Source organism: Protopterus annectens, chromosome 7.part0 (assembly GCF_019279795.1).
Source record: "Protopterus annectens isolate FY-2018-M chromosome 7.part0, PAN1.0, whole genome shotgun sequence".
Taxonomy (NCBI): domain Eukaryota; kingdom Metazoa; phylum Chordata; order Ceratodontiformes; family Protopteridae; genus Protopterus; species Protopterus annectens.
In genome coordinates this window covers 214,761,077-214,773,610 of record NC_056739.1, presented here as the reverse complement: position 1 = coordinate 214,773,610, position 12,534 = coordinate 214,761,077, and the positions used below count along the sequence as shown (strand labels likewise).

General features: G+C 42.8%; 1 protein-coding gene across 1 annotated transcript in view; it reads right to left on the bottom strand.

Annotated features, from left to right (window-relative positions):
* Positions 1-4,303, bottom strand: part of CSDE1 (cold shock domain containing E1) — a 2,062,269-nt gene extending 2,057,966 nt beyond the window's left edge. Inside the window, exon 1 of the mRNA XM_044076154.1 lies at positions 4,106-4,303. Coding sequence (XP_043932089.1) covers positions 4,106-4,231 — 126 coding nt within the window. The 5' untranslated portion in view covers positions 4,232-4,303. The remainder of the gene's footprint in view (positions 1-4,105) is intronic.
* Between the last annotated feature and the right edge of the window lie 8,231 nt (positions 4,304-12,534).

The following is a 12,534-nucleotide window of genomic DNA, read 5'->3' as shown; positions in this document are numbered from 1 at the left end:
TGCTTGCATAGAGTTTGCTTTGTCTTCCATCTTTTTAAGCACCTCTTCTGCTTTATTCCAAACAAGCAGTCCTTATCCAGGGGTGGATCAATTAGTTTAGACTTGACATGATCAGGGAGAGGTTGTTCCTTCAACCATGCAAGTCTCCTAATGACAGATCCTAAAACTGCTGCCCTGCAAGAGGCTTCTAGGGTGTCATATCCACAGTGTATCAACTGTTTGGCCACTTGACAAGCATAGTGCATTAAATCTGCTAACTCTTTCAAATTGGTACAGTCAGGAAAGGTAGAAATATTTTGTTTTAATAGTTCCAAAGTGTGTTGTTGATATTTTAACATAAAGGAACTGATGCAGTTGAGTGCTCTGCTAGCCAAGGTTGCAGAGGTGTATACACTTGTTACCCCATCTGTCCAGAGCTCTAGAAGCCTTCTCAACAGGAATAGGATTCTTGGCAGAACTGGTCTTCGCTCCTTTAGGTCCTTATGTAATGACCTCTGGGGTCTGCAGCAGAATTTCTGTACAGGTGTTTGAGAGAATCCGGTACTCTGCAATACCAGTCAGGTTTACTGGGAGCAGGTGGGAGGGTGTCAGGGGCTAAGCTACAATCATGGCAAATATCATCCACCACTATTAAAAGTGGGGGGATGGGCCAGGGGTCTGTGCTAGTGCAAGTCCAGAAACTCTCCAAGTCGTTTCTTAGACTGGGGGAAATCCTGAGATGCCCATTGGAAATCTTCCGAGGGTGTGAAGGGTTTCCCCAAAGGAAAGGTCTTCTGGAGGGGAGGCAGAAGGGATGGACTCCTCTGCATCTGAATTCCTCATAAGCAGTCAGAGATTGTTGTTCCTCTTCAAAATCTGAAGTCAGAGTCCTCAGAATCCTGTTCTGTCAATTTCTGAACAAGGGTGCCTTTTCCCTTTAGAAGCTGTGGGCTGAGTACCCCGGATAAGGGAGAGGAGGATCCTCTGCCATTTTAAGCATTTGTGCTTGGGGTAGTGGAGCAGGAGCAAGATGGTGGCTAAAAGCAGATTTTCTAGGAGTAGCCTGGCTTCTACGCCTGAGATTACCAGCTGGTCTGAGAGAAACGGTAGTCAGATGAGGAGAGGTTTACTTTTGTCTAGATTCAGTAGTGCAAAAGGCCTCCTCGGAAGCCAGTGCCTGTGTCGCAGCTACAGACCCAAAAGAGGCAGAAATAGACAACCAAAGGCTTGGAAGACGTAAATTTCTGCGGCATACTAGACTCCGAAAGGGTCTTGGAAGAGGCCTGTGTAGATATCTAATCAGACATCAAGGGCTGCGAAAGCACCTCACTGAATTCCGGAGAACTGACCACCTGCTTAGCTGTAGAGTGGTCAGAAGGCTTAGCCTTGTGTGGTCTGTCTATCTTTATCTGAGTTTTTTCGGAATGTCAACGGATTTTTTGCTGACGGACGCCATTTTGGAATACAAAGATGGAACACGAAAATAACAGTCTACAATAAGAGCTGTACGGCGAATGGTTTTCGCATTAGAGAGGAGACGGAACCAGCAATGGGGACGTCGGGGTCTGTACCTAAACAAGTGACCCAGTAAGAATAGAAGTATCAGTGTGGGATCTGCTTTCCATAGGCAAGACCATTGTTAACTTTTTTGGACATCGGTTAGTGCAAGAAAAAAAAAGGGTCCCTAACAGGGTACTTAGCTTTAGACATTTTCAGCTTAAATTCAAACTCTGGTAGCAACCGACCGGCACTCGTACGAACTGCTTCTGCTACGGGCTCCACTGCAAGAAAGACTGATGTAATGTCAGCTGCCTTGCTTTACAGGACTGACGATCTGACGTCAGACTACATGCGACCGCAGAAGACACAGAAAAACACAGACTCTGCTATTCGGGCCAGCTGAGGGTTACCACAGCAGGGATAACCCACAAGTGATGACTGCAACAGTGAAACATGAACATGCGGATACAAACCCACAGGTTGAGGAAGACTGCAAATGACATCAGATCCAGAAGTGCACTACTGAAAATTAAATTACTCAAAAAGACAGACTTCAGACACTTAAGACTAGCAACCTTACATACCAGGGCCTAAAAGGTTTACAATAAAAACATCTGTGGGAGGCTTCAATGGACATCCTTGCACTTTTGAGTTTGACAGTTTGATGTATACCACAAACTATAACAGAAATTGCCATCACTCAGAGTAACTGTAATAAAACAGACTAATGCAAAAAAAAAAAAAAAAAAAAAAACTAGCTAAGCATCCAGACCAACTGTCTGGGGATTATGCACAGACTCTGGGAATGGGGCTAGTCGCAGGCTTCTACATGGCAGAAAAACACAAAGATCAGTACTGCAACCGTGACTACGAAGATCATCAACTAGCTTAAGTGGAGTAAAGTGTCACAAACCTTTAAGGGAGTTAAATGCCTATCAAACACAATGAAAATGCTCCAGGACTGTAAATTTCACAGAAAAAATAAATAAAATCGTTGACGAAATGGTGAAAATTCCTGACACACATGTAAAAGGATACCCATTTCATTATAAATGTTTATTGCCTTTTCATTCTAGAGAAGCAGTTTGACAAAACTGTCCAGCACGGCAATGCAAGTTTAACAAAGCTGCCTAAAATTCAATATACCAGAAAATAACCTACGGAAATATGTAAAAAAATTAAAAGAAAAAAGGTACCAACAATCCTTTCAACTCAGTAGCTACCAGAAACTTGTAATAAACAGCTGAAGAAAGTGTTGACACAGGATGGAGGTGAGGGTTACAAGATTCAAATTGAAATGTAGTGCAAAGTGCCCTATACACAAATGAAGCTTTTGCAGGAATACTTAAGTAAATTATACAATATAAACACAAACAATCCTGACTGCACAAAGGAAGGGCATCTTATCTATAAGAAACAGTAACCCCGTTTCCAGTAATAGGGCTAAATAGTCAAGAGGATGCCTGGTCCACTTCTAAGCAAAGTGGATGATGAAAGATGCTGTAGAAGGCAAATGAAACTTGCCACTGCCGATAAGCATCTACAGTGGTTTGTGCATGTGGCAACACACATACTGGCCTGCAACAATTTTCGCTGGACATAAAGCACCAGGTATGATGTAAGAGGCTTACAACTGGACAGTCTGGTATATAATAAAGACTACCTCCACTAAATATGCTGCAGGATACTTCTTGCTCAACTCAGAATCCACACAAATTATATGCCCAAAGGGAAAGTCAAGTCCCAAGTCAGTGAAAAATACAGGAGAACTACAACAAAGGAGGAAGAAACATCTCTGCATACATTAATCTGCAGCACAAGCTTGGAGTCATCCCACAACGACAAAAAAGCTAACATGACATTCTTCTGCAAGGCAAACTGTTAAGCAAACTACATAAGCTGCAAAAGGTTAAAAGCCCTTTTAGTGTAGTCCATTCTTTAAATTATATGATCTGCATAATGTTGTGCTTATTCCTACCAAAACACTGTAAAGTCACTTTTCTGCCACTACAAATTTTTTGTACCATTCTGGTGTTTAACAAGCAAATCTGCAAAAAAAATGTTTTTTTTTTTTTTTTTTTTTTTAAATAAGCTGCTAAAAACATTCACAATTTGAAAAAAGGTTAAATAACTACACCTAAAACGCTAAAAGCACTAATTATAATATTGATGTTAATTCACTAAGATTGTCACAGGGCACAAGAACAGCCTGTTAACTGCTACTGTTCAAGCTTGATAAAATAATTTTGCTTCACTTCACACCAGATATTTTATACATTGTCTGAACAGTACACGAGAGTATAATTTTTAGAAATCTTCAAACTGCTTGAATTTTTCAGCTAATACTACAAGACATAAGAAAATAAGCAAATTTTCTCCGATAGGTACTACAAAACACTGGCTTCCTAAATCTGGCAAAGTATCATACGTAATTTTTTTCACATTAGTACCAAAAAAGCCTGTGCAAATCTCAAACCATTAGAAAGGGGAAAATAAATCTTTTGTCCATACTTTACTACACTGCCACTTAACCTGCAGAAAGAAGGTTGTCACATTGTGCCCTGCAATAAAAAAACTACACTGTATTTAGGCTACAAATACTGCTAATATGGCAAAATAAACTTACTGATCGACCATAAGGTGATAAACTCAGTCCGATTGTAGATGTGCTGCCCAGGCTGGTACTAACGTAAGTAGTAGGGGGAGAAGTCGGCATGGAAAATTCAACAAATTCTTTCCAGATGCTTGCCATATTCCTATGCCTGATTCAATCTATTTATTTTTTTTTTTAATGCTGCATGTAATGACAAAAATCAAACAAAAACAGCCTTGTAAATGTATCTTGCACTAACTGTTAGTTATGAAAAAGACCATCTATTTCAACAACTGCATTTAAAGGGAAGTCCACTTCAAATAACGTTTCTAACTTACGACCCACCAACCAGGAAACCTACTGTATGACAGTTGTTCATACAGATGTTCAAGGGGAAAGCACATGGAGAAATAAAACTACTTAAACTATATTCACTTTGGCTAAACTTGTACTTTCCCTGATGGTGTTAATGAAAAGGCCCTAGGAAAAACAAGCATGAACCAAACTCTTTACTACACAGGAGCCAAAGAAACATTATTGCTAGACTTAAACACACAAGATGACAAAATGGGCACACAGACAAGAAAAGTTGAAAATTAAATTTTTCATGCTACTGTAAGACTAGTGTTTACATAAATTCTAAGGTGATATAAGAGGCGCTGAAAAACGGGTCTATATTAGCATGTCAACAGGGCTGTTCATCGAACGCCCTTACGTTGACAAAAAATGAAACGCCAAAATCTCGAACAGCCACAATAGTGATTTTTTTTCCCCAGGGGAAAAAAAGCTGGCTGTTGTCAGGAATTTGCAGTTTCCTGCACTGCAGCGCAATCTTGGAATTGGTATATTTAAGTAGGGGGGTGTGGGGGGCAAAGCCCCCCCCCACTTTATTTTGTCAGTTTGGTGCGTTTGCTGTTGGCCCAGTGATTTTTTACCCAGGGGGTGGGGGATTAATGTCTGTCAGTTTGGTGTGTTTGCTGTTGGCCCAGTGATTTTTTTTTCCCGGGGGGGGGGGGGGGGATTACTATTGTGGCCATTCGAGATTTTGGGATTTTGTTTTATATGTGTTGACGTAAGGGCGTTCGATGAACAGCCTTGTCGACATGCTAATAGACCCTGAAAACCAACTATATTTGCAATATACTTAGAGTAAGAAAATTAAAAGGTTCCGATATCACAGTAAAAGTTAGAAATTGTACTAAATAAAATATTTCATAAGGAGGAACAGTTCAAACTGAACTGCAGCAAGAAAACTTGATGTCCCCTTTTTTAGTGTTACACAATGGCTACCTGCGCAAAGCATTTTTATCTTCATTAAGTTGTGCGTCAGGGCCGGCAACTCGTCACGTAAAAAATCTACTGCCAATCATTAGCGGACCGGAGTTCCGCTGTGGCGACCCCTAACCGGAAAAAGCCGAAAGACACAACAACCCAAACGATTGCACCTTTGAGAACTTTCTTAAAGCCAAAGGCATTCTGGTAAAACTGACCTGACAAAAATCAATTCCTCCTCGTTGACAAATTGATGAAATAGTTTACTTTTGCCCATTATATAATAACAGCCACCATGTTCAATAGTACCTTCTGCAGCTGTAGATTACAGCACTCATGCAAGCAAAAGCAATATTTACTTTTGCTCTCAACCAAAAAAATTAATCAGAAGAATGTTTTCACAGTTCATGCAGGTTTGCTTACTGACAACCTTAATGATCCACCTCAAGCTGATTTTAACCAATCCACACAACAGCCCCTCTCCACCTCAACTACAAAAATAAGAGTAAGGCTAGGAAGTAAGTTATTGGTACAAAATTTTTCTGGATGTTCCAGCATTAAAAATTCTCCTAGTGAAGTATGGGTAAAAGCATCGTATATCTTTCTGGGAGCAGAGAAAACAAAGAATTACTGTTCTAAGAAGTGTTACTGTAGCAGGCTAAAAGGAGCTCAATAAGGAAATCTGCTTGCTCACTGGCAATGTTTAGGAATAAATGCACATAAAATCAAAGTGTACACACTGAAAACCCATAAAGTACAGTTTTGTACCTACCATAAATGTAGATGTTAGAGTGTACACCCTGCTGCAGTCATCACACTAGGGTTATCCTGTTGTCAGGCGGTCCCGCAGTCGGCCGGAATTCCAAAGTCTTGGTCCGGCATCAGTTGCTGTCGTTTCTTCCCTGACATCAGTGCGCCAGTGGTATAAATAATGCATCAGACACCATTTTCTTCAGTTTTTCTTGCCCCAGATGTCAGGTGCCCCCAAAAAGGTGGTCAGAAATTAGTGCCAAACTAAGTAAATTTTGCACAAACACAAAACCCCTCCAGCTATAAGCAAACACATCAGGAAGGTATTGTAGAGATTTAGCCAGTTAGATCAGAGGGGACGGGGGGAGGGTAACCTGGACTGCAGCAGGGTGTACAGTCGAACATCTACATTTATGGTAGGTATAAAACTGTACATCGTGTTACCCTGCTGCAGTCATCACACTTGGGTAGAATCCCAAAGCTAAGGATGGGTGGAGGAGTCAGAGGGTTAGAGGAGGCTAGAAGGCCCTGCAGAACTGCAGTGGCGAAGCCAGCCCTAGTCTTAGAATAAAGAGGTAAGTGACACTGTTTGGTAAAAGTGTGTACTGAACTCCAAGTTGCAGCTTCCAAAATCTCCTTGGTTGGAACCCCCCTGAGGAAGGCTGTAGAGGTAGCTGTTGCCCTGGTAGAGTGGGGCCTAATGGTAGAAGGAACTGGTTTTCCATGATGGGTATAGCAAAAACGAATGCAATGTCCTATGCATTTGGAAATGGTTTGTTTTGATATAGCCTTCCCTTGTGAAGCTGTAGCATAGGATACAAAGAGCTGGTCAGATTTTCTGAAAGCCTTAGTTTTATCCAAGTAGTAACGAAGTTGCCTGTGAATGTCCAAGGAATGCAGGAGTCTTTCTCCTTTGTTCTGTGGATTTGGGAAGAAGGTGGTAAGTGGATGGCTTGATTTAAAGCCACACTGGAAACCACCTTAGGCATGAAGGAAGGATTAGTTCGTAGAGCAACTCTGTCTTGATGGAAAATGAGGAAAGGTTCCACTGCCATTAGTGCCTGCAGCTCTGAGACTCTTCAGCAGGGCAGTCTTCCATGATAGGAACTGTAGATTTGCAGAGAAAGCTGGTTCAAAGGGAGGTAGCGTGAGTTTTTCCAGAACAAAGTTGAGGTCCCATGTTGGTGTAGGTGCTCTCCTGGGGGGGGGGGCTAATGTTTTTTTCCCCTCTGAGGAACTGCCTTAGAAGTGGATGAGAAAATAAGGGTGGATCCGTGTTGTAGTGGGCTGAAATAGCTGATGCGTGGATTTTAATGGAAGAAAAAGACAGTCCTTTTTGCAACATCTCAGTTAAATACTGTATGTGAGGCATGTGAGGCTGAATTGTGTCTTGGCCTTTAGTTTGGTTCCAGGCACAAAACCTTTTCCATTTGTCTGAATAAGCCTTCCTGGTGCTAGGCCTCCTAGCTTCCAGGAAAACTTCCATAACTGCTTGGGAAAGAGGAGCTGGCTGGATGCATAGTTGATTTGCCATGCAGCCAGGTTTAAGGTTTTGAGCTGGCTGTGAAGAATATGATTGTTTTGCTGTGTGAGCAAATGGGTAATTTGTGGTAAAATCCAAGGTGGGCCCTGGGCCATATTCCTCAATAGTGGGTACCAGTGCTGGCGTGGCCAATCTGGGGCTATGAGTATCAGTCGTGGTCTCTCCTTCCTGACTTTTAGAAGCATCCTTGTGAGGAGAGGTAATGGAGGGAAGGCATATACTGTCAGGTTTTTCCAGCTAAATGAGAGTGCGTCCACTTTCCAAGATTGATGGTGAGGTCTCCTTGTACAAAATTTTGTTAGTCGATAGACCTGGTCTATGTCTGGAAGGCCCCATTTTTCAGTTATCATTGCAAATACTTGTGGATCCAGTTTCCACTCGTGGGGATCCATGATGTTTCTGCTGGGGTAGTCTGCCAATGTGTTGTTCTTTCCTGGCAGGAATTGAGCTTGTACCTGAACTTGGTAAGCCAGAGCTGTGTTCCACAAGGTCATTGCTTGCCTGCATAGAGGGTAGGAGTGTGTACCCCCTTGTTTATGTACTACATTACTGTGGTGTTGTCCGTCCTTATTGTAAGTTGTCCTGGATGTAATGGATTCTTGAAGGCTGTCAGAGCATTCTGTACAGCTAGCATCTCTTTCTGACTGATGTGCAGATTCCTTTGATCTGCAGTCCATACGCCTTAACGCACTGTCCTGCCATGTGTGCCCCCCAGGCATAGTCCTATGCATCTGTTGTCATAGTTTGCCTGCCTGGGGGCAAGGTGAAAGGCTGACCCTTGTTGAGGTGACATGCCTGTGACCAAAGAAACTCCTGTTGTAGGCAGGGAATGAGAGATACAGAGTCCAAGCTGTGGCTGTGTTGAGACCATATGCTTTTTAGGTACCACTGCAATTTCCTCTTATGCAGCTTTGCAAATGGTAGTAGTATACAAGATGCCATGAAGCCCAAGGCCTGCAGAATTTTTCTTGCAGGTAGTTGGGTCTTTGTTGCCAACATTTTGAAATAGGTAGTCAGTTGCCTTTGTTTGCCTGGCATCAGATAAGCCTTCTGGGCCGTTGTATTCAAGCTGGCACCCAGGAATGCCATTCTGTGAGGGTACTAGTTTTGATTTCTTTTCATTTACTGTGTAGCCCAGGCAACTTAGATGTTTTACAAAAGCCAGATGTTGTAAGAGGACGTCCTTGCTTTCTGCTTGGATGAGGCAGTCATCCAGGTATGGGTATATTTGAATTCCTCTGTCTGCAGTACGCAATTACTGGTGCCAGGCATTTTGTGAAGACCCTGGGCGCAGTAGATAAGCCAAAGAGCAGTGCAGAGAACTGGTAATGGGTTGAACCTGCAACGAAACGGAGGTATCTTCTGCAATTTTGTCTGATAGGGACATGCAGGTATGCCTCCTTGAGGTCCAACGTAACTAGCCATGCTTCCTTGCCCAACATGGGAAGTAGCTGCTGTAGTGTTAGCATCCTGAATTTGGGTACTTGTAAGAAGGTGTTTAGAATTGAAAGGTCCAGAACAGGTCTCCAGGCATTGTCCTTTCTGGGAACTAGAAAGAGTCTTGAGTAAAATCCTTGGCCTTGCTCTCGAGTAGATACCAGTTGAATGGCTCTCATGTCCATGAGAGCTGTAATTTGTTTTTGTGCCTCTGCCCATTGATTTTGTGGCAGGTTTGGCATTCCTCTTTTCATTGGCAAGTTGTGAAAATGGAATCTGTATCCTCGTGAAATTATGTCTAGGACCCATTTGTCCTTTGTGACAATGTGCCAGTTGTCCGAGAAAAGTGCGAGTTTTCCTCCCAAGGGGGCTGCCAAGAGATTGTTGCTTGGCCAGATGAGATGCAAGTCATTGAGTTTACCTTCTGGTAGTTTGGGACATGTCTTCTCCTCCCTTCTGTGTTGCAGTGCCCCATTGGCGAGGTTTGTACTGGGCTTGAGGTTGTCCTCTGCCTCTTGGACGTCTGTATTTACCCCTCTGTGGTGCGTCAGTAGCTGGAAAGGACCAATTTTTTGTTGGCCAATTTCTGCTGAAGCAAGGGGGCTGTACCTGTAGGAAATCTGACTGTCTGCATATATTTTGCCTTATCCTCCATTTTCTTTAAGACTACTTCTGCTTTAACTCCAAAAAGAACATCCTGCTGTAAGGGAACATCTAGAAGCTTTGCTTTAACATGATCAGGCAGAGTTTGTTCCTTTAACCAAGCATGCCTACGTATAACAGACCCAGTGGCAGCTGCTCTGCAGGAAGCCTCTAAAGAATCAAACCCACATTTTAAAGTATGTTTGTCCACCTGTTCAGTTCCGTTCAACAGATCCTGCATTTCTTTCAATTCAGACTGTTGAGGGAGTGTGCTCATTTCTTTGTTTTAAATGAGATACAAGAAATTGCCGATACTTTAACATGTGAAATTGGCAATTTAGTGCCCTCATAGCTAGAGTGGCTGAGGTGTAAACCTTTTTCCCCCCACCTGTCTAGTGCTCTGGAGTCCCTTTCAGAGGGTACAGGATTTTTTGCCAGAGAAGCCTTAGCCCCTTTGGGACCCTGGGAGATGGTCTCTGATCAGCAACAGGGCTTTTATAAAGAAATTTGTGGAAATCAGGCACTCTATAGTATCTGTCAGGTTTGGCCGGAGCAGGAGGCAGAGAGTCTGTGTTCAAACTAGATTCTAAGTAAACATCATCCACAATGTCTAAAACTGGGGGGATGGCAAGTGGTCTGTGTTGGGGGGAGTAAAAGAAACTCTGAGCCTTTTCTTTGAGTCAGAGTAGTCCTGACCTTCCCAGTGAAAGTGTTCCCTCAGTGTGTAAAGTTTCCCCAAAGGAGTAGTCTTCAGGAGGAGAAGCTGAGGGAATGGAATCCTCAGCATCAGAATCGTCATAAGGGGAGAAGGAGTAATCCTAGTCGCCTGAGGAAATGGACACTTGTTCAGAGGATGCATAATCTTCCTCTTGTCTAGGCCTTTTGTCAGGAGGGGGTTGGGAACCCTTGATTAAAGAAATCAAATCTTCAGCCATTTTGAGCATCTGTTTCTTAGGCATGGGGCCTTGAACAGGGGACTGAAGTGCAGTCTTTTTAGGTTTAATAAGAGTCTTCGTCTTAGGGTAAGTTTTAATGGTGAGCGTCGGTCTGAAGACGCCTTCAGAAACAGACGGAGTTTCTGCAGCACCGATATCTTTTTTCAGCGTTGTCGTCGGTAGGGGCTGAACAGAATGGCTGCGTCAGCCTGGTACTTTCCGCCAAAAGTTCCGAAGCAGTCTGGTTCTAGATCTGCGGTAGTCGGGGGTTGCATCGGAGCCTCACTAAAGACCGGTGAACCAGAGACCGTACCAGCCGCGGCCTCAGAGTCTTGCTTGGGTCTAGGCTGCCTGTCCTTATCCTTGCGTTTTTTTGTGCACACCGGTAGTCGGTTGCTCCGACGGCATAGTGTAGTTAAATTTTCTACCGAAGTAGTGTCATGCGAAATTGAAGCGTCTTTTTATAGTACGCTTATTAAACCTAGCACAAAAACGACAACTAGTGACGTCGTGGTCTGGGCTTAGGCAAGGTATGCAGTAAGAATGAAAATCCTTGAGGTATTTGCATCCCACAAGAAATACAATTGTTAACTTTTTCTGACATCTGAGGCAAGAAAAGTTTCCCCAACGGGGTACTTAGCTTTATTGAAGACTTCGGTCTGAAATTAGAGTTCGAAAATCTCAGGAGTCGGCCGACCGGCACTTGCGAACTGCTTCTGCTTCGGGCACCGCGCGGCAAGAAAGACTGAAGAAAATGGCATCAGATGCATTATTTATACCCCTGGTGCACTGTCAGCAGGGAAGAAGCGACAGCAACCACGTTGGACCAAGACTTTGGAATTCCGGCAGACTGCGGGACCGCCTGGCAACAGGATAATCCTAGTGTGATGACTGCAGCAGGGTAACACGAACATCCCTGAATGCAGGAATAAACCCACCCAAACCTACAATTAAAAGCAACCATTACAAGAACAAACAATGGAAGCAAAGTCTTCAGTAATACTAATATTTACAGTTACTGTGAATACAAATATAAATTGTACTTTTTGATGCACGCTGATACCTGATGCTCAAAGTACAACCCCTAATTCCCCATAAGTAGATGGTATACAACACACCTTACATGACAGACAAAAGAAATCCTACACTACATCTAGAACAGACGTTTAAAACTTGTAGTATTTAATACAAGTGTGAATGATCATGAAGCAGAAGCTTCACACAGTGTGAGCAGACACATTTATAATGGCTATAAGTGGATCTTCACTATCCCAGACTTAAGTGTACTCAAAAGCAAAACAAAGCAAATCAGTTGAGCAAGGCCTGTACAGTAGCGGATACAGTTTCCCTTTCAAATGTACACAAAAAACTATCACATCTTAAGGGACGTTGCAGATACAGCCAAACTCAAACCTATTACTACTACAATACATTTTTTTTGCTTATGGAAGATATCCAAGTACAGAGTCAGGGGCATAACAGACCGACTCTGTGCTCAAACTATACATAAAGCCTATAGTTCAGGAACTCGTAGCCAAACATAACTTGGAAAGCTTTGCCATGGTAAGAATGCAAAGTCTGCTAAACTTCTGGACCAAAAGGGAAAGTACATTTAACAGCAACAAAACCAAGAGGGGTTAAATGAGGTCTAGGGAGACTCAAATGCCAAATGCGTTTCAAAATCAAATGGCTGTACTAAAAGTGTCATTGGTTATTTAAGGAGACAGACGTAGCTGAAAGATACTTTACAAAGTTATCAGACAGATTAATACTTAATCACTAGGCAGTGTAAAATTGGTGGTACTAATGCAGTAAACAAACAGTCCTTCTGACCCCATGGGGGAAACTGGCACAATGAGACAATGTTCTCATGTCAGACCTCA